At 45.3% G+C, this 22,640-nt stretch overlaps 1 protein-coding gene across 3 annotated transcripts in view; it reads right to left on the bottom strand.

Annotated features, from left to right (window-relative positions):
• The window catches only part of CX3CR1 (C-X3-C motif chemokine receptor 1), a 29,127-nt gene extending 6,803 nt beyond the window's left edge, over nucleotides 1-22,324 (bottom strand). The window contains exon 1 of one of the 3 annotated variants that reach the window (XM_054481590.1): nucleotides 22,240-22,324. Coding sequence is in view for 1 of the 3 variants with exons in the window: in XM_054481591.1 (XP_054337566.1) it covers nucleotides 11,346-11,432 (87 nt within the window). In the remaining 2 variants the exon portion in view is untranslated. Of the gene's footprint in view, nucleotides 1-9,689; nucleotides 9,773-11,345; nucleotides 11,433-22,239 lie in introns of those variants that run through there. The other 2 variants (XM_054481591.1, XM_054481589.1) reach the window with 2 other exon arrangements.
• Between the last annotated feature and the right edge of the window lie 316 nt (nucleotides 22,325-22,640).

The raw sequence follows: 22,640 nt of genomic DNA, 5'->3' as shown, positions 1-22,640 counted from the left end.
ATTTATCGTAGACACACACATACTCAAGCAAGTGTGTACACTGTCACTGCAGCAAGCTTCAAATATAAATGAAGGGAAACAACCCCAATGTCCATCACTAGGGACAGATCAGAGCACGATAAGTCCAATTAATGGAATACCAAGCAGCTGTTTAAAAACACAAACAGTTTCTAGCTCTTGGAAACTTGGGAAAAACAACAAAAACAGGCAGATCTATATATTCTGTTATGCAACAATCTCTAAGATATACTGGTAAGTGAAAAAAGCTAGGTGAGGTACCATGTACATAGTATGCCGTCATTTGTGGAAAAGAATGATGTGTGCGTATTTTGTATAAAGTTTAAATATCTCTTAAGGAATACACTGGTGGTGGTAACAGTAATTATCCCTGGAGAGGGATTCTGAAGGATTGAGGATATGGGAAAGGAGACAGTTTTTATGGTAAACTTTTGGAAATGTTTTTTACCATGTACACATATTACGTATTTTGGAAAATAGTTTAATTAATTCGTTTGGAATTTTAAAATAAAAATAAACAAAAATATGAGTTATACGAAAAACCAAAAAATGAGTAACTTAGTACAATAACAAGCATGCTGCACATACTTAATAAGTGGTAGCCAACATATAAAAGGATCATCTCTATTTTTATTGGCAAATAGATGAACTCAGAGAGGGTGAATAACTTGTTCAAGGTGATGCAGTCTGTGTGCAATAGGGCTGCAGTGAGGGCCCAGATGTGTTCGGCCTCAGCACTTTTTTTTAACTTCACATTACAGCCCTTCCCCACTCCTCTTTCCCAAGACTAGGAGTTCCTAAGAGAAGACCCATGTTCTCTTCAGCTCTGCAGGTCAATGTTCAACAGAAGGCCTGGTACACAGCGAACGCCATATGAATATTTGCAGAAGGATAAATATTATATCCTAGACCTTTGTTCCAAAGAGTTTCATCTAGTAGTGATGACAGCACCCTATCAGTCACCCTGATCCCAGGGGTGCTCATGAGCACACAGGTGTCCTTTCTGATCATAGGCTAGGAAGCCTTGAACTCTGAGAATTTAGTAGGTGCCTGATATGTTAAATGAATTAATAAATAAGTGAATGAAAGACTTCAAGGAGCAAGAAAAGAGATTCGTCAGCTCTATAATGTGGAGCCCCAGGAGATGAGAAGAGGCTCACCAGCTCTCCACAGTCAGAGGACAACTTGGCAAGCACAACCTCTCATTTCAACCATACCTCTCACATGTGGCTTTTGAACATATGTGGTCATGAAATAGATATCAGCGTGGGTAATTGCAGCTCTGTCTTCTATGCAAATCTCAAGAAACAGCATGAGTCATGGGGCAACAAAGGGTTTTGCCTGGTTCTGAAGGGACTTGTATTCTGTGTGCTGGAGTTAGTTCAAACCCGCCCTTGGTAGCCAAATGCCCCAGAGCATGTGAAGGCACCATTTACATCGGAAATCTGACATCAGTGAAGCTGTGTCCTTCACAGAAGTATTCCAGTGAACTTGATAGCTTTAGCAAGGTGCTTTTTAAGGAAGACTGAGCCTGAGCTGAGTGCACCTCCTATTTGTGGATCTTCCAAGATGTTCAAGGTTTGGGAGCTGAGCCTAAAGACAGGGCCTCCTGGCAGCAGATGGGAGTGTGGCCATACCTTGGGGGTGGCCCTCAGGGTGGTCAAAGGCCTGCCAGAGGTCTAACTGGCTTTCATCTTAGGCTGGACCATGGCTTTCCTTTGTCCCTGAGGGACACTAGAAACCAAGTGGAAGAATCAAATGAGATAAGACTTTGCAGTGTCTACCCAGCTGGGTTTCATATCCACAAGGGTTGTAAGACGCATGCATTCTGGGATGTTGCACTAATAAAGGCACCATCAACTAAGGCTGTACTTTACAACTTAGTGCAGCAGCCAGTAAGAATTTAAACCTTCTCTGGGCCATCCTCAGGCCTCCTTACCCACTATTCAGTTAAGCCAAGGTTTTACTAAATGGCCTTGAGCTGGGAGAGTTTTGGTGAACCTAGACAGAGGTTTGAGTGTACACATGTTTCACACCCAAGTAGAATTTGTAAAATTCCCCACTCACATCCGCGGCTGATCCTGGTCTACTTCCTCTGGCCTACTTCCTTTTCTCATGCCTGCTCATTTATTTTTTAACTTTTTAGAGGAGGGACACTCATCATTACCCATTGTTTCCAATCAGCTTCCCTTTTCTATACTTCCCTTCTTCTTTAGGTGGCCGGAATCCATTTCTTCTTCAATCTGACATTCTTTTATGTTGCTTTCCCCCTCTCTTTTGGCTTCACATTCAGCTTACTGTTTTCTAAATCCAGTGTATCTTCTGGTAGTTTTTACCCTCCTGGTCTCTGTTTATGGCTTTTTAGTAAAAGTGAAGACTGGGTTTGAGGTTCAGTCTGGTGCCAAGAAAATTGTGAGGCTTAATTTTTTTCTTTGTACCAAATGAGAGTAGAGAATTGCTTGAGGAGCCCCAACCCAAACTTTCCTTATGAGGATGCCATTGTGCTGTTGACATTGTGGAATCTGAAGTCACCCTCAGAAAGCCCCAGTTTAGAAGGAGAGGAGGCTGCCATTCCCGGATGCCTGCTAAGCATCATGCTCCACACGCAAGATCCCACTACATTCTCTTCACAACCCCACTTAAGAAATGATGATCCCCATGGTAAAAATTAACCAGCAGAGGCCCAGAGATTTGTTTAACTTGTTCAAGGAAGCAAAAGAGCCAGGATCTCAACCCCAGATGCCTCTTTCCACAAAGCCTGTGCTCCTTGCACCGCACAATGCTTTTCTCCCTGGAGGGGAAATCTGCAGGATATTTCAGGTCACTTCTCTCGAAGTAGAACTGAAAATAGTAGACCCAGGCCCCTTAAGAGAAACTGGTCCATGATGCATCTCTGAATTGGTTGGGGTTCTCCCGCTCTGGGCTCATAACCCAGCAGGCTGACCCTCAGGGATTGGTGAGTGGAAAATGGAACGCGGGATATTATTTGCTCCTCCAGCCACCACTAAGGTGGTCCACACTGCCAGATCCCCAGGAATCTAGCTCTCAGCAATCATAGTGAGGAAACTGGGGTCATTTTCTCTGGAGAGGAAAAGTCTGACGGCTGAAGGTTTAGCCTATTTTCTGCCTTCAAATATATGATAGTGCTTTTAAGAGCCACATGTTTCACAGGAGCCCATACATTTCTGAGCACAAATGGCTGAGAGACCCTGGGCAGGTCACTCTGCTCTGCTTCAGTTTCTTGATGTATGAAATTGAAACATTGGACCAGACCATCTCTAAGAGCCTTGCTAGCTCTGGCATGCTCAATTTTTCAGCAAGAATCAAACAGAAGGAAACTGTTTGTTTGTTTGTTTGAGACAGGATCTTGCTCTGTTGCCCAGGCTGGAGTGCAGTGGCATGATCATAGCTCACTACAGCCTTGAACTCCTGGGATCTAGCAATCCTCCCACCTCAGTCTCCCAAGTAGCTGGGAGTATAGGTGTGCACCACCATGCCCAGCTATTTTTGGTAGATATGGGGTCTTACTATGTTGACCAGGCTGGTCTTGAACATTTGGCCTCAAGAGATCCTCCTGCCTGGGCCTCTCAAAGTGCCGGGATTACAGGTGTGAGCCATCATGCCTGGCCAAGGAAGCAGTCTTAAAGAGCAACATGAGTCCTAGGTCAGCAAAACTGTGGTCTATTGTCAACACAGAGGCTGCCCAGCAGCCTGCCCAGGGAACATGACACTTCTACACGTCTGGGGCACAGCCTGTGAGCATTCAGATGAGGTTCTGTTTGGAGATAGGGAGCTGGATCAGTTGATCAAGTCTTGGCAAATCTTGTTTACCTTGTACTAGATAGAAAGGTTCTCAGTCGGCTGCCATGCCCAGACCCCTGACTGTTTGGGAAGCCAAGTTTTACCAGGTCCTGATGGTTTTCTCATTTTTGATGGCAGCTATTTTTATAACACACATCCCTTGGGATGCAGAGAGAGCTAAGGCTGATGGGGAGAGGGGTGCTGAATTCCATGTTAAGGAGCTATAAGGAAACATTTTATACCCCATCCCCTATGCAAGTAAATTCAGTGACTATCTATTCCTATAGTAATGAGCCCACCTAGAACAGCATGGCATTGTCTACCCACCAGTTTTCACACAGGCCAAATGCACACTGAACCCCTCCCTCCAACCACCACCACCAAAAAAAAAAAAAAAAATAGCAACAGGAGAATCCTATTGGGTTTAGTGAGTTGCCCCTTTACAAAACCTGCCATTATTTTGTGTTTGAAGCCCCACCCTTCCCTTTCCTCTTCAAAATACTTTATGGTATTTATTTATTTCTGTCAAAGTAAACTGTGAAATTTTGAAGAGAAATACATCATAATTTTTTTAATAATTGAGAAAGAGATAGACTTGTTAATTGTTTAATTATTAATTAAGTCAATATTTTTGAGCATCTGTACCATATTTCAGTCTAAGGATAAGTACAAATTAAAAATAAAAACATTTAATTCTTCTTGTTAAAAATAAGGACAGAGATCTCCTCACCTCCTGTTTTTTTCTCAGAGCCATTTACTTTAGAAAACTTTTTTTTTTTTTTTGACACGGAGTTTCACTCTCATTGCCCAGGCTGGAGTGCAATGGTGCGATCTTGGCTCACTGTAACCTCCACCTCCTGGGTTCAAGTGATTCTCATGCCTCAGCCTCTTGAGTAGCTGGGATTACAGGCGCCCACCACGCCCAGCTAATTTTTGTATTTTTAGTAGAGACAAGGTTTCACCATGTTGGCCAGGCTGATCTCGAATTCCTGACTTCAGGTGATCCACCCGCCTCAGCCTCTCAAAGTGCTGGGAATACAGGCATGAGCCACCATGCCCACCTAGAAAACTTTTACGTACTTTCTCCTCTCTTTGTGTGTAAATCCTTTTGAAACTAGATAGGCTTTTTGTCAGCTTTATGAGCTAGGCTAGTCTTTCCCAAGGATCTGGGCATCATCTCTTTGAAATGTAAACAAACCTAAGGGAGATAGTGCTTCTATAAATTCGATTTTCTTCTGGGTAGAGCCAGTTAGCTAACACAAGTGGTTACCCTAATTACCAGGTAAATTTAGAGTGAACCATGTATGGCAAACGGTGCTGGCAAGACCTCTCAAGGAACAGTTATTGTTTGTCTTGATAACATGTATGTAACATGTTGTATCTACTTGGCTATACAAAAGGGGGAGATTTCTTTCTGTTCTTGCAACCTCTTAGTAGATGGCCTATAATGCTCTGCATATTTTGGTTTACTGCTTATTCCATAATAAAACTGTTCTTTCTCTACTCCTTTTGTGGAGAGAATCTCTGTGTTGAAAGAAGACTTTGTTAATTATATTTCACCAATACTGGGCACTGTGCTAAATTCTGCAGAGGCAAAAGTGTTTAAGATACAGTTCCTAGAAGTGTTTATTATTGCTTAGTAACAGAATATAAGAAAAGTTATGGGAAGCCCAAGGATTGAACCTCTATATCTATCTCCTTAAAAACCGGGGGAGGGTGATCAAGAGGATATCACACACACACACACAAAAAAAATCTGTCGTTTGAGTTGATATTTTAAGGATGGGGAAAGTCTTCCAGGTTGACCAAGATGGAGGTGGCAGTGAATAGTGGGTGGGCTTTGAAGACAAAGGCACAGAGGGTCTGAGCATAGGAAGGTTTCCTGGGGCCAAGGCCAGGCAGAGGGAAATAGGAACAGAAGGCAGTGAAGACGGTGGAGTTGGGAGGAGCCCACATGCTCCCAGAGTGTCCAGGAAAGTCAGTTTAGGCTGAGTGCAGGGCTTCGGGGAAGGATGCAGAGAAAGCCAAGGCTGAAAAGGGAGAAGAGGGACAAAGAGAGGGGTCTGAAATTCCACACTAAGTAACTACAAGGAAAAATGATGAAAGACTTTGAAATAGACACACACTGAAGATTACTGGGAGTCCTTTCTAGCATACTCTTTGGGGCTACCTCCCCCCTTTATTGCCTAAGCTAATTTTACAGCACCGTAGGTTATAGCAGATAGTGCAAATGACTCTTGCTCATGGAAATACAAATTGTGTCTGGTGGAGATGCACTGGGTTAAGTGCCCTGTGGATATGGACCAATCGTGCCTTTATCTCTAAATTCATCTCAGTATTTCTGGAAGCATCTCACCCATGCTGTTGGTGTGGCTGTAGACTGCTAATTCTCCTTGCTGCATAGGATTCCACTGTGTGAATAGTCCATGATTTATTGCCATTTCTACTGCTAATGCACAAATAGGTGGCTTTCAGTTTGTTGCTAGTTTGGACAATGTTGCCATGAAAATTTTTGTGCATGTACGTCTCCTACAACGTGGATGCATTTTAAAAGTTTAGTCTTGAGCCAAACCAAAAGGTATGAATCCAAATATGAAGATCAAAAATAGGCAAAGCTAAGCTATATTGTTTAGGGATGATATTTAGATTCAGTCAAACTATAGGGAAAAGCAAGGAAGTGATCACCATAGAAGTCAGACTTGTGGTTCTTTGTGGGAGAGGAAGAGGCTGTGGTCAGGAAGGGACATGAGAGAGGCTTCTGGGGTTCTCTTTCTCAGCCTGGATGGTAGTCATGTGGGAAATTAAATCGAATACTTTGCTAACCCAGACATTGTTCTTTCAGTGTGTTGTATTTTGGAATAAACAAAATACAACACAGTGAAAGGAGACTTTCCATTTTCTCCTTAAGCACACTTTAAGGGGAAAAACAAAGGTGGTCTAGGAAGATGTTTAAAGACATATAATACAGCTTTTCTTCCTTACTCACAAGCTAAAAAGCTGCACTTTGGCCAAACAAGATGAGGGGGTCGAAGCATCAGCTGTGGCCAGCGTGCCGTGAGAATCCCACCTGCGAAGCAGCCAGCAGATTCTGAGCCCCTCAAGAGGGCAGGTGGGATCGAGGTTCAGCTAGAATCCCCAACTTTCCCCTGGCTCTTTTGGGCAGAGTGAGTGATGCCAAAGAGCCTGACTTCTCGGAATGCCTGGGCTGTGCTGCTAGGAATCAGAACAAGTCCTTGGGAAAGGCAGCCAAGATCTGGATTCTGCCATTCTGGTTCCACTCCCTCCTACGACCGTGACCTGCTATGGAGCAGCAGAAGTTCCCCTCCTTGTTCAGCTCCTCCATTACAGGTGCTGGTTCCAAACGTCTCTGGACTCAGGACACTGGGTCAGAGGCTGGGGCTGGGGAAGAACAGTTGGATGCCTGGATCCCAAGAAGGAGGTTTTTTTGAGGCTAGGGTCTCTGGCTAGGGAGAACCATACCTGACATTGCCACTGTGCCATAGCTGCCTAGGGCCAGGCAGGGTTCCTCCTGGGCTGGGGTGGGATGGGGAAGGGGATAGACGATCATCCTGACTGGGTCAGCTCTAACACGTTCTTTGCTTTCCTGCCCCTACAGCTCTGGGTTCTTCACAACCTCATTCAATAGTAGTCAGTGTTTCTCAGGTATCCAAACTTTCTGAGGCTCAGTTTCTTCATGACAACAACATATATCGTTTCTTGAGCACCAAAGATGGGTCAGGCAGTGTGTTTGGGACTTTCTATACCATGCCTTTCATCCTTGCAGAAAGTCGACACATACCCATTACATGGCTTCAAAGGCTGATGGACAATCTCCATTTTAAAAGCAGGAAACAGACTTAGCAAGCGCTGTGCACAGTCACCAAGTGCAGAGCCAGGACTTCATTCCTGACTTCATTCCTTCATTCCAAAGCCAAGCTGTCTATGTCCCCATCTGTGAAGCGGGGCCAGCTGAGGGGCAGGGTTCAGGAGCAGACTTTGTGGAGACTGGCACGTGGCTGATGGATAGTAGGTGCTCCCATCCCAGAGATGTGGCAAGTGCCAGGTAAGCCTGAGCACTAAGAAGAACCACATTGAATTTGGGCTGAGACAATTTCCTGCCCTGCCTTCCTTTGTGAAAATAAAGCCAAGCAAAGAGGAAGATGAAAGAATCCACCCTAGCCTTCCTGAGCCCATTTCTCATTCCCAGGGGTTTTAAACCCCAATCCACTGCCCCCATTCCCAACCGACAGTGGTCCTCAAGCCTCTGCAGCAGAGGTCCGTCACCCACCCTGCCTCCTCTCAGGAAACCCAGCTCCCTCCAAAGCACCCTCTGGGCCTGGGATGCCCTGAGCAATGCAAGCTTTCTTGCCTGCTTTCACGTGGTTCAATTTTCCTTTTTTTGGGCTCAATTTTTTTCTGCCTCAAGTTTTCTACCTCAAGTATTTCAAAAATTAATTTTTTTTTTTTTTTTTGTGGAGGGGGTGTTGAAAGAATCCTAAACTTTCTTAGCCGTTCTCTGGACTGAGCTATAAACTCACAAAGCAAGGATTGCAGGCTCTGTGAGGCTGTGATTGCCAGAGGCAAGGCAAGAGAAATAACAAGCCGTGGCCAGTCCTCAGCTGGGGCCTCTGATGGATTTCCTCCTGTCTTGCACTCATAATTTCTTTCTGAAGACCATGTTTTCCACCCACACAAACCTGAGCCTGAGTGTCCTCACAATGGTTATAACAGCATATATCAAAATTGAACACTAAATTTGTGCCAGGAATTTATTAATTAAAATAGCTTTTATAAAAAACTGTAGATGGGTCAGGCGTGGTGGCTCACACCTGTAATCCCAGCACTTTGGGAGGCTGAGGCCGGCGGATCATCTAAGATCGGGAGTTCGAGACCAGCCTGACCAACATGGAGAAACTCCGCCTCTACTAAAAATACAAAATTAGCCGGGCGGTGGTACATGCCTGTAATCCCAGCTACTTGGGAGGCTGAGGCAGGAGAATCACTTGAACCCAGGAGGCAGAGGTTGCAGTGAGCTGAGATTGTGCCATTGCACTCCAGCTTAGGCAACAAGAGCGAAACTCCATCTCAAAAAACAAAACAAAAACAAACAAAGAAAACCCAAAAAACAAAAAACAAACAAAAACCTGTAGATGGCACAAAAACTGGAAGGAAAAAAAAACCCATGAATCTATCTGCAGTGCAGTTTCCTAGCATCAACCACAGTAATCTTTTAGCTTTTCTCTATCTAAATGTTATACATATTTTATATTAAGTGCATTTATATTTATATTAAAATACAGATACAAATTTAAAAACTTTATTATTAAATTTTCAAATAAAAAGCAACTTTTCAAATAAAAGCAGCGAGAACCTCCTTATACCCATCACCTGGCTTCAACTATTAGCAACCCATGGTCAATATTTCCTCTATTTCCCACTTAACGTCTCTACTGAATTATTTAATTTCACCCATAAACACTTGTGTGCATCTCTAGAAGTTAAGGACTCTTTTTTGAAAAGGACTTTAATACAATTTCTCATCTCAAAAAATTAGCAATAATTCCTCAACAGCATCCAGATGCAATTTTTCATGCTTTTTTCAGTTAGTTTAAAATCATGAGCTTTTCTCCATGTCTCTAAAACGTAATTACTAATGTTTCTAATCCTATTCCACCCGGCTGAGTGTATTATAAATGATCTGATCACTCCTTGCCTCCCACTCTTCCATCCCCTTGGACATATTTAGGCTACAACATCCCCAGGAAAATGGTTTCCATTGTCTGCACGTAAGGCAAACAAGCATTATTAACCTATTAGCTGTCCACTGCTCCACCCCACCCACAGGTACCCAACTAGTCCTGTGCACCTACCTGGCGTGGACTGCCAAGGGAACCTCTGGATCTGCCAATCAGCCACCCTGTCCTGCTCAGACTCTACCAGAGATGAGTATTTCCCTTTCCTTCCCTCTAAGAGCATTTTATTTGCAGAGTTAGCCAATAGTATCTTGTTTCCTGTAAGGGAGACTATCTTTAGATGCTGCCACAGGCAAGCTCAGATACTCCAGGGTGGGGGCCAGCTGCCAACAGGAGGGCCTGACTTTATAAACCTGGAAGACCTAAACCTCGGCAAAGACTGCAGAGCTGGAGGGAGAGAAGTGCCGCTTACCCCAACCTGGAGGTGGGGGGCAGGGAGCGGGCCCTGCGGTCAGCAAAGCACAGCATAGTCAGCTCTCATCAATGGGGAGCCTTCAGGAAGCTGGGAGAGCTCATGGGGCCCTCAGCTTCCCTGCCCACGAGAGGGAGCCCAGAGTACTCACTGGACCACATTGGGGCACACACAGCTCTTCTCCTCAAAGTGCAGTCCCAGGCGCTGGGAGCTTATTAAAGACAGCACCCCAAGCCCTGCCATATATCTGCTGAATTAGAATCTGCATTTTAATGAAATTCTTAGAAGAGTGGTATGCACACTGAGTTTGAGCAGCTCTGGTACTGAAGGCATCTAGTGAGTACCCTGCACCTTGTAAATGCTCAATAAATATTTTTTTCCTCACCTCTCTGCCCCAGGGCATTTAGTGGCTCCCTATACCCATCAGTCAAGGCTGAGGACACAGCTTTCACCCAGGACCTGGCCTATGCTCCTTTCACAGTCTCTCCCCCTGCCACTCCTGCCCTGCAGTGGGGAGTCTGGTGGGCTCCGGCATCCAGCCATGCTTCTGCTCCCTGGCCTGGCCAGCCTGGGGTGACTGCAACGTGAATCTCAACCACCACTGCCTCACCACCTTCTGATCACTTCATTACCTGCCTGACCCCTGGCATATGCTATATAATTCTGATCCATCACTAACTAGGGCATGGCCCATGGTAGGCCTTCAATACACCTTCATTAAATGGTCCGTGACTCCTTCGAGGCCCCTCTGGCCCCTTGCTGCCCACATCCCAGCCACACCCGGTGCTCCCTTACCTCTAGTCGCTGTGGTGTTCCGAGGACAGCGGGTGCTCTGTGTGCTCCCCACCTTGCCCCTCCTCACCTCCCCCAACCCCATGACAGAACTGGGGGCTGCAGTGCAGTGCTCCGGGCTTGGTGGCCTGCTCACGGTGGAAGAAGTCCACCAGCAGTTTTCTTTCTTAGTTCCTGGTCTCAGTGTTTGGCCACCTTTCCCTGCCTTTGGCCAGAAGGCCACAGGACAAAAGCAGAGTCAGGCCACTCCCCGCCCACTTTCTGACACTGACCCCTCCCCACCCCACCCCACCCCATGATACCTCTCTTGGGGTCCACTCAGCTGGGCCGGCTGCCTCAGCCCCTTCCCTGCCTCTGACTCCCCTCCTCTTCTGAGGGCTCCTTTCTTGGATCTGGCCAAGACTCTCCCTCTCTTCCTGTCCCACACTCTTGAGGACAGTCTCATCCATCCCACATCAGTAATCCCCTCTGTGTTCATGAGCCCACATCTCTACCTCCATCCAGGGCCTGGATAATTTCCCAAGCCCATCCAACCTTCTCCATTCTCTGTCTTTCCTCTCACCATTTACCCCACTGGCCATTCTCCACCCAGAAGCCAGAGAGCTCTTCCTGAAATCCAAGTCTGCCAACTTAAACGCCTCCAGGGGTTCTCTCATTCCTGGTTTAAGTCCACGGCCTGGTAAGAATGGCCTGCCCCTTCTCACTTCCTACTGTGCTCTCACCACTTCCACTTCCCCCAACACGCCTGTGCCCGTGGCGGGCTCTCTTCCCTTCCCAACTCACCTGGCTGTCCTGTCCAGGACACAATTTTACCCTTTTTTAAAGCTAACAGCTATGTTCCACAGCTGCTAGCAGCACAGGGCTTCATGCTTGGCAAGCATGAGCACCACTGTCCAGTGTCAGTTGCCTTGCCCCCAAGCCCCACAGAGTGATGCCATGGCTTAGATAGATACCTGTGCATGTGTGAGGGATGGGGAGGTTATAGGAAGGGAACTCTGAGCTTGGGTAATGTGCCATTTTATAGCAAGCAGTAAGCAAATCCATTATTTGGCCCTGAGTGAGATGTCAGCTCATCCCTCGAGGTTGCTCACTGCAAACTCAACCCTGCAAAATGGACCAAGTGGAGCATTAGTGCTTTGCATTCTTGACACACTCATGGAGATGGAAAGAGCCTCGGCAGCCTTCCTCCTCCCTCCACGCCTCCTTGGGCCTCTGTAAAGGAGTCTCTGGCTCTGCGCTGGGAACTCTCTCATCCCTGAACTCTTGTTCACCCCCTCCCCCGTACTCTCACCCTGATGCAGCCTTACTCCTTAGACCCCTGTCTTCATATCTCTTTCTGCCCAGCCCCTTTGGCTTCACTCTCTGTTGGAGCTGACCCTTGTTCACAAGGGCTTTGTCATTCTCCATTTCTCTTACAGTTGAGACAGTAAATGCAGAGGACAGTTTGGTTTCTGCTGGGCAGAGAAATGAGAGTGTGGCGGGCTGGCTTAAAGGCAGGAGGCAAGACAGAGAGGCTGTGAGGATGGTGGGGACACCCTGGACAGTGATGGGCTCACACAACGCAGGCAAGGACCGGAGTCTTGGTGTGAATAAAGCTTTGTGGGAATGTGGGGTAGAGATGCAGAAAAGGAGAGTGAGAGTGTGATTCGCCTTAATTGCCAAGCCAAGACACTTCCATGTTCTTCTGTGGGCCCTGAAAAACTTTGGGAATAATCACATAAGCAATTGTGCAGCACTGGGTCTGCCTGAGGCAATGTCCTAAGTCCTCGATGTACATGAACTCATGTAGTGCCCCCAGTGACCCTATGATGCAGGTGCTAATGTTTTTGTTTTCTTTCAGACAGGGTCTGGCTCTGTTGTCCAGGCTGGAGTGCAGCCACATGATCATAGCTCACTGAAGCCTTGACCTCCTGGGCTCGAACAATCCTCTCACCTCAGCCTCCCAAGTAGCTGTAACTACAGGCACACGTCACCACACTCAGCTACTTTTTGTATTTTTTGTAGAGACAGTTTCCCCATGTACCCAGGCTGCTCTTGAACTCCTGAGTTTGAGTGATCCTTCTGCCACAGCCTCCCAAAGTGCTGCGATTACACGCGTGAGCCACTGTGTCTGGCCGCAGGTACTATTATTATCCTCATCTTATGTGTGAGGAGTCTGAGACAAGGAGGAGAAGTTATGTAACTTGTACAAGACCACACAGCTCATGTGTGGTAGGGCCAATATTTGAACTTAGCATCTAGGTTTTATGGTCTATGCTGTGCATTCTCAGTGGAGGTGGTATTACTTCCAAGGCGGCAAAAATTGGTTCTGGAAGGTTCTTGTGCTTTGTGTATAAAACACAGATATGCATATAGTAGCTAAACCAATAGCATATCTGTGGAATAAAATTCCATGGTGGGGGAGGTGAGTAAGAATGTAATGTGGGCCAGGCATGGTGGCTCACGCCTGTAATTCCAGCACTTTGGGAGGCCAAGGCGGGCGGATCACGGGGTCAGGGGTTCAAGACCAGCCTGGCCGAAATGGTGAAACCCTGTCTCTACTAAAAATACAAAAATTAGCCAGGCGTGGTGACGGGTGCCTGTAATCCCAACTACTCGGGAGGCTGAGGCAGGAGAATCGCTTGAAACCGGAAGGCGGAGGTTGCAGTGAGCCGAGATAGCACCACTGCACTCCAGCCTGGGTGAAAGAGCGAGACTCCATCTCCAAAAAAAAAAAAAAAAAACCATATACATGTGTGTGTGTGTGTGTGTGTATATATATATATATATATATATATATATATATATAATGTGGTTAATGGGTACAAAAAATACTTAGAATAAATAAGACCTAGTATTTGCAAGCACAACAAGGGCACTATAGTAAAAAAATAATAATTTACATTTAAAATTAACTAAAAGAGTGTAATTGGATTGTGTGTAACACAAAGGATAAATGCTCGAGGTGATGCATACCCCATTTCCCCGATGTGATTATTATGCGTTACATGCCTGTATTTAAGCATTTCATGTAACCCACAAACATATACACATGCTATGTACCCCACCACACACAAAATAATATAATATCTAAAAGGACTTGTTGGGGAGTGATAAAGAAAAAAAGCTGAGAAACCATTGTCTAAGTTTTTTTCTTTTTTCTTCTTTTTTAGACAGGATTTCGCTCCCATCACCCAGGCAGAAGTGCAGAGGTCCGCCTTCTGGTTCAAGCGATTCTTCCACCTCAGCTTCCCGAGTAGCTGAGATTACAGGCGCCTGCCACCACACCTGGCTAATTTTTGTATTTTTAGTGGAGATGGGGTTTCACCATGTTGGCCAGGCTGGTCACGAACTCCTGACCTCAAGTGATCTGCCCACCTTGGCTTCCCAAAGTGCTGGGATTACAGGCGTGAGCCACTGCGCCCAGACAAGAAACCCTTGTCTAAGGTCTTAATCAGACCACTCTGCTACCTCCCAGTTTAAAGTCTGGGGATTAGAGGGTAACATGACAAAAGTAGTCTCTTCAGAAAAATCAATCAATGGGTGGGTGTGAGGGAAACGGCTGGATAAAAGGGAAGGAAAAGATGTACATCAAGGACTTCTCCGTGCCAGGCCCTGTGCGAGGCACATTGTCCATTATATATCTTTTTGACTTTCACTTTCTAGTCAGGTATTATTTTTTCCATTTTCAGAAGATGAAATGGGGAGAAAAGAGCAATGAGTCCTAGGCCACACAGCTGAAAAAAGGGTCAAGTCAGGATTTGAACTTCCTGCCCAAATGCAGGCAGGGAACAGCAAGAGGAAAGCCAAAGCAGTGGGTAGTGGAAGACAGAGAAGGGATCTCGCTACAGGAAAATGCAGAGAATTGTAAAGGACCAGACACGTTGAGGGTCAAGTGAGAATCCAAAGGCTGTGTTGCCATTGACAAGTCAAAAGCCATATGCTGGGAGATTTCAGAAGCAGAAAAAAAGTCTCTCTTTCCTCTTCTCCCCTAAGAGGACAAAAGATCTTCTCCCTCTAAGAGGAGAAAGGATCAGACTTAGAAAATTGGAGGCCAATAGAAAATTGGAGGTGGCTCATGCCTGTAATTCCAGCACCTTGGGAGGCCAAAGTGGGAAGATCACTTGAGTCCAGAAGTTCAAGACCAGCCTGGGCAACATAGGGAGACCTCATTGGTACAGAAAATTAAAAAAAAAAAAAGGCTGGGTGTGGTGGTGCCAACCTGTAGTCCCAGCTATGGGAGGCTGAGATGGGAGGATCACTGGAGCCCAGGATTCAAGGGTGTAGTGAGCAGTGATCCTGCCACTGTACTGCAACCTGGTGAAAGAATGACTCCAACCCTTCAAAGAAAAGAAAAGAAAAATGGAAAGTTGGAGAGGAGTAAATCTAGACAAAGTAAGTGCTATTTACTACCTCCTTCTGTCCTAATGTTTACATTTAACATCATCTGTTGCAATTTTCAGGTTTGTTTCATAAATTCTGCTCAACAGTGATTAAAAGCACTTCCCCTTTGGAACCATAGCAAACAGGATCTGGCAAAGAACTCCAGGAATACTTAGGATAAATTTTTTTTAGGCGTCATTCAACTTTTGCTTTGCAATACTTAAAAATATCTGTCTGCAGACAGTATATGTCACTTTTTTTAAATTTAAAAATTAAAAAATCTGCTCTCTCACCAAATATGGCATGTTTCCATTAAAGTGGAACTTACCAATGGAAGAATAATGGAAAATGAATAAATGAACTAAAATCTTGAATTTTAAAATATGCCCATTTTAGCCCTTTGAAATACACAGGTAATTCAAATTAATTGCCAAAATGTCTTTATATTGTTTGCTGATATTCCGGAGAGTCTGCTTTAAAAAATAAGGAAAATAATAGTTGTCTCTCACAAACAGCTTTAAAACAGCCTTTTCTGTCCTCACTGTACAGATAATATAATGTTAAATAACTAGGGCAATAAAGTACCAGAACTCATGAGTCTGTATCATTGGCCAGATATTGAAAAATAAGCTGCCAGATTAGCCAGCTGGCCAGGGTATAAGTGCACCTACAAGATAACCTTACATGTGGCATTGTGTGACTACAGAAGTGACCGGTAGATTTCCTAAACTATTGCTTTCAAGATTTTACTTATTTCAAAGGGTCATTCCAACAACAAAAGCCAAGGGGCTTATAGTACAGTGCAGAGGTGAGGAACACGTCCAGAGGCAGCCTTGCACTTGCTGACGCAAATGCAGCAGGTTCACTGACACGAAGAGACTAATAACAGGTGATCTTCTGGGGATTTGGGAGCTGCAGTGGATACTGTTTAATATAAGACTATAATAGGACCACAAATGAAGTTGGGGGGTGGGATTCTGGGTCCAGCGTGAGCCAAATTAGCTCCTGATAAACTCTCTCAGTTGGACAAACTTGAACCAAGAATTTTAGACACCTCAGCTACACTTTTTCATCCTTTAGAGGATTAAGTAATCCTTTGCCTGAACTGAAACTTGTTTCAAAAGTACATTACAAGATGCAAACATAGCAAAGGCTGTGAAAGAAACATCTGACCATCTACTTTCTTAGCATTCAGAATATCTGAAATAAGCAGATATTTGGCTGCCATTGTCAATGAAAACTTGAACAGTATGAAATTGTAGCTGTGGCTACAAATGAATACAGGGAAGCTGGGCTGGAAAGTATTGACAGCCGTCAACCTGTGGTTATAGCAAGAAGCCCTTTCTTAGGTATTTTTATAGATCTCTACCCTTTTATAACAACAACAACAACAACAACGACGACAGCAAAATGGCTGTGCTAAGTAAAACAATCTGTATTTTATTCAGAGCCAGCGTCTAATCTACTCGACTCTAAAACAAAATATCAATATTTATTTCTGCTTGATCTAGCTGCCAAAAGACTCTTCTCTATGTAAATCACACTCACAGTTTTATCTATGTTTAAGGTAATGAAGACCTAAGTCTGTATGTGGCTATAGAAGGTATTTATTTGGCTGTTTACTGTTGTGCATATGTAGTTGGTAGAGCAGGTGGTAGGTCCTCAAGTGACCGTTTGGCCAGAAGGGAGTGCTTGGTGTCCAGCAAGCAGTGCTGAGTCATTTCACTCGGTCAATACACTTGGTGATGGAACCTGCGGTAATGTTACAATTTAGAAAGAGCCACATGGAGATGCCATGCTCACTCCAAAGTTTCTGACACTCTGCTTGGTAAGCAGACTTCAGATTATTTTAATGCCTTCAGCACGTTTATTTTTGACAAATTTGGAATATCCTTGAAACTGAATTGGGCACAAGGAGGTATATATTTCAATAATTTGAATGGGTCAAATGGAAGGTTCACGTATTCTCCTTTAAAAAGTGTTTTAGATCAATGATCAAGATTTTGTAAATCTACAATGTCGAGTTAATTTTACCCACATGCAAAAGAGGCTGAGAGGTATATTTCCTTGAAGCCAGTACATATTCTATAGCTTAAGTGTATGTCTGGGTCCCAGGAAGAAGCCGATGTTTGTTGAAATCACACATTCAGCAACATGGCTATAATTCCTGGGTGGAGACATTTCACCAAAGGAAGCAACTTAGGATGTGAATTAAGCAACAGTTGTCATATTCAAAAGCTCACGTATGTGTGTGTGCGAGAGAGATGATTTAATGTGTGTGTGTGTGTTTTTAAAGTAAGTGAAATCCATCTGTGGAAATCCATATGTGAAAACGTGTCTGTCATTCTCTAGGAAACTAGCTTGGGTTGAATTATTTTTAAACCTCAGTATGTTGAAGCAGAAGTCCTAAAAGGCTCATTGCAGACTAAAACAAAAGTGCCTCTTTATTCCCAAACGAGCCATCACTTGCCCCATTAACTGTTTAATAATTATTGGTAATTGCCACTATCATGTGTCACACTTTTGTACACAAGCCATGCATCGCCAACCTGACTCTTGCTCACTCACTTGCCAGGTATTCAGAAAGCACATGTTGCCTGCCTACCTTCTGCTCAGGGCTATTTGTTGAGGATACAAAGATGAATAGGGCAGGGTCTCTACCCTTTTCCTTAATGGTCTCTCTTTGGCCTCCACTCTTCCAGGTAGCTCAGGAAACTTAAGGTAATCTACAGTCATCAGAAAGATACAGGAGTGAGCTGCCTTGCCTCTATCCCCTGAGCTCTGTCTCCCCCTCCTGGTTTCTCTGGCTCTCACCGGCAACCCCTAGGTCCAGGAGCAGCAGGTGGAGCAGCCAATCAGCAGAGATGGCCCCACCTGGTGGGCAGCCCTTTCGCTTCAGAGCTCCCCTCTGGTTCATTGGTTTTACTCAAAGCACTTGGCTTTGCTGACAAACATCTGTGGTAGCTGCATTTCCCCGGAGGAAGTGGTGTGTGCAGGCAAATCTGGCAAGCCTTTGGGTTATAGTTTTGTGATGAGCCAGCCGGCCCACAATTGCCTGGAGTCTCACTCTCCTGGTTCAAATCCTGACCCTGCTACTCTCAAACTGTGTGGCTTAGGGCAAGATATTTCTCTAAGCCTGAATTTCCTTATTGTTAAAATCAGGGCAGGCCAGGCACGGTGTCTCATGCCTGTAATCCCAGCACTTTGGGAGGTCAAGGCAGGGGGATCACCTGAGGTCAGGAGTTCGAGACCAGCCTGGCCAACGCGTCTCTACTAAAAGTACAAAAATTAGCTGGGCATGGTGGCGTGCATCTGTAATACCAGCTACTCAGGAGGCTGAGGCAGGAGAATCACTTGAACCCGGGAGGTGGAAGTTGCGGTGAGCTGAGATTGTACCACTGCACTCCAGCCTGGGCAATAAGAGTGAGACTCCATCTAAAAAAAAAAAAAAAAAAAAAAAAAAAGTCAGGGTAAACTTATATGGCAAAGTTGGCATGAGGATTAATGGTGACATGTGTAAAGCACTTCATATGGTGCTCTGAGTAGGGTAATGAGGGTAATAGAAATCTGTGTTCCGGGGATACGAAGAAGGAGCAATCTCTTCCTAAGAGTCTTGGTGGATGCATTCACCTGGGCAGGATGTGCCAGGAGAGGGACCGAGTTGTACAAAGGGTCAAGAGGGTAAAAGAGCCTCACTCATTAGAGGAGCCTCTCAGAGTAGCCTCCTTCTGGGCTCTCTGGGGCTTTGCTGAAGCGCAGCTGTCCCCTCAGAACTCATTGCACTGTCTCTGGTCCTGGTTCCCTCTTACTCCACTTGCTTGGCAAGAATTTCTGAGTGACAGCTCCCTTTTCTACTTGAACCTGGTGGGCAATCTTGTCCCTATCCTCTCCTGAATGGCCTTTTTACTATTCTTAGAAAAAAATTAAAATCCAAGTATATGGACTGAATTATGTCTCCCCCAACTCCCATTCATATTTTGAAGCCCTAACCCACAATATGACTATACTTGGGGATGAGGCCTCTAAGGAGGTCATTAAGGTTAAGTGAGGTTATAAGAGTAGGACCCTAATCCAATAGGACTAGTGTCCTTATCAGAAGAGAGAGACACAAGGGATGTGCGTGCACAGAGAAAGGACGCAGTGAGAGGCGACATCTGCAAGCCAAAGAGCGAGGCCTCAGGAGAAATCAAGCCTGCTGACACCTTGCTCTTAGACTTCCAGCCTCCAGAACTGTGAGAAATAAATTTCTATTGTTTAAGCCACCCAGTCAGTGGTATTTTGTTATGAAAGCCCAAGGATGCTGACCCCCAAAGTTAATGTCAATTAATCAGGGTGAAATTATTTCTCATAGTTTGTGGGCTGAAGACCATGAGGAACATCTAGAGTTTAAAAGTTAGGTTTGTTTAGCTTACTGTGGCAAGGGAAGACACACGTCAAAGAAACCAGGGAACATGTCCTTAAGGGGGAGCTGGGGCTTGTGCTGGACACGTCTAAGGGAGGATTCAGGAAGCAGGGGCAGTTCTGGATCAGGCACTGTCTAAAAGAAGGGGCAGTTCAGTGACTGAGTGTCTTAGTGGATTTTATCTGGGGGGATTGAAGTGGGCTAGAGTCATCATTGCTAAAGAAGCAGCAATCCCTCATGCCGATCAGAGGTGGGGATGTTTAGTTTTGTGGTTGTGGAGTGGTCTTGTTTGAGCCTTTTCCAAACGTGGTCACAGTGTGTGGGAACATCACAGTCTGGCAGCTGACAGGCAAGTTTTCACTTTCTTTTTTCATATTAGGGAATCTCATGTGGTACAATCTGCTAAATGTGAATGTAAAAGGAAAATAAAATCTCGGGACCTTCATTCACTATGCCAAAGGGAAAGATTAAGCTGGAAGCTGAGTCACACAAGAAACTGCCTTCCTTTTGTTCCTAAGCATATAGCTACAGATAAAAGGTCAGATAGGGCCAGGCGCAGTGGCTCACACCTGTAATCCCAGCACTTTGGGAGGCCGAGGTGGGCGAATCAAGAGGTCAGGAGTTTGAGACCAGCCTGGCCAACATAGTGAAACCTCGTCTCCAGTACAAATACAAAAAATTTGCCGGGCATGGTGGCGGGCGCCTGTAATCCCAGCTACTCAAGAGGCTGAGGCAGGAGAATCGCTTGAACCTGGGAGGCGGAGGTTGCAGTGAGCTGAGATAGCGCCATTGCACTCCAGCCTGGGGGGACACTGCGAGACTCTGACTCAAACAAACAAATAAACAAACAAACAAAAAAAGGTCAGATAGAAGGCCAGGTGTCTCCATAGGTAGCTGCCCTATGCTTACTTTATCTTAGGTAAACATTTGCTGAGCACCAGACGAATAAATAATTGACTTTTCTTTTCTTTTTTTTTTTTTGAGACAGAGTTTCACTCTTGTTGCCCAGGCTGGAGTGCAATGGCACAATCTCAGCTCACTGGAACCTCCGCCTCCTGGGTTCAAGCAATTCTCCTGCCTCAGCCTCCCAAGTAGCTGGGATTACAAGGGCCAGCCACTACATCCAGCTAGTTTTTGTATTTTTAGTAGAGATGGGGTTCCACCATGTTGGCTGGGCTGGTCTGGAACTCCTGACCTCAAGTGATCCACCAGCCTCTGCCTCCCAAAGTGCTGGGATTTCAGGTGTAAGCCACTGCGCCCAGCCCATAATTGACTATTTTGATATTCTGCCTTTTTTCACGTGCAACATGTGGATTCAGTCGTGTGACCATACATGTGACCATACGCTCCCTCTTTCCCCTCCCGCCTACTTGTCCTCTTCAAATATTGAAGCACTCAAAATCCTCTTTGGAAAAAAGCACAGATCACAGGTTGTTCTTGGGATTTCTTCCTTTTTTGGGAGGCACATCCTTAACCTTGGCAAAATAAATCTCTAAATTTATTGAGACCTGTCTCAGATAATTTTTGGTTTACAGGAACAATGAAAAGGACAGTTATGAAACACATGTGCAGCTCACGCCATGGTTTACAAAGCACTCCCACAGGCACCAGGAGTGATTATTTCCAACTCTTCCTTTCAGGTGAGGAAAGTGAGGCCCAAGAAAGTTAGAGAAGTAACTTGAAGACACTCAGCTGATAGGTCGGTGGGAGGGCCACCACAGGTCACAAATTTACCTACATGCAGTGTTTGGCCTTGGAAACCAGGGCTGTTTCTCTAAGAGTCACTGAACCTAGAGCAGATGCCTTCAGGGTCTGCAGAGCTCCTTTCCAAATGGCTTTCTCCTGGCTCTAGGATAGCAGTAGGGATGTGGTAGGAGGGGCTGAATGACGGGTTCAATGAGATGGTTCCAGTGAATGGAAAGCTTGGGGCGCCCCCTTGTGGTAATCACATGAACTGCTGCTCCAGGTCTGGGCTGAGACAGGTGTGGGCAGCAAGGTCCCCTCTAAGGCAACAAGAGCAAGTGCCAGGTATTGAGCACCTGCCTTGGGTCAGGCCCTGTGCACGTGATGGTCAGGGACTCATTTGACCCTCAGCCAGGCAGCCTGAGAGCTGGGTGTTAGCCTGTGTGAGAGATGAGAATAGAGATGAAGTCAGAGTTTACCCATGAAAAGAGTGGTGGAGCTAGGCTGGAAGACCCGGTCCAGTGGCATAGCTGCTGTTGTCAGGTGGAAGCCCCTTCCCATTTCTAAGTTCTTTGTGACTTCCTAAAGTCAAACCCTCAACTAGACTGTAGCACTGAGGAGCTGCTTCTGACTTTGTAAAGGGCCTCCTGGTTTTACAAGGTGTTTTCATACTCCTCATCTCTCATAAGCCACACAGAATCCTGTAAAGCAGGGTTTTTTAGGGATGATTGTCTCCACTTGAAAACCAAGAAAACAGAGGCACAGAGATAATAACAGGTAAAACATAGTAATAGACACTGTTTATTAAATGTTTACCATGTGCCAGGATCTGTGCTAAGTGCCTTCTATTTATTATTTTGTTTAATCCTCCAACAATGCTAGTATTGTCCTCATTTTACAGATGAGGATAAGGAGGCTCAGAAAAGCTGAGTGTCTTTCCCAAATTACACAGTTCAGGAACTGGAGCTGCAGTCTGACTCTGGAACCTGAACTCTTACTTACCACACTATACTTACAAGTGTGACTCACTCTAGGCACCAGTCTGGTAAAGGATGGGCACAAACTGGCATCTGTCTGCTTTGACACCCTAGACAATCTTCTTTCTACCACATCACACAGGTTCAGATGTCCTCTTTCAATATCTGAAGGTAATGATATAGCTAGAAACAAAACAAAACAAAAGACCAGTTACAGTCAGTTCTTTGGGGTAAAAATGTTGGAAAGACTAATGAGGGCATATTCAGGGCCCCCGAGAGGGGGTATGCACTTGCTGTATAATGAGAGTGAACTAAGGTCTAGGTCAAGCTCTAGGCCAAGCCTATGACCTAACCTGGCTGTAATTCACATAAAGCTGCTATGTGTGCTAGCTGCTTCCTGGAATATTGTTCTAAAGCACTTCTGGCAGGTGTCTGAAGCC

Source organism: Pongo pygmaeus, chromosome 2 (assembly GCF_028885625.2).
Source record: "Pongo pygmaeus isolate AG05252 chromosome 2, NHGRI_mPonPyg2-v2.0_pri, whole genome shotgun sequence".
NCBI classification, from domain to species: Eukaryota; Metazoa; Chordata; class Mammalia; order Primates; family Hominidae; genus Pongo; species Pongo pygmaeus.
The sequence above is the reverse complement of the archived record's forward strand: the minus strand, read 5'-3'. Positions and strand labels throughout refer to the sequence as shown.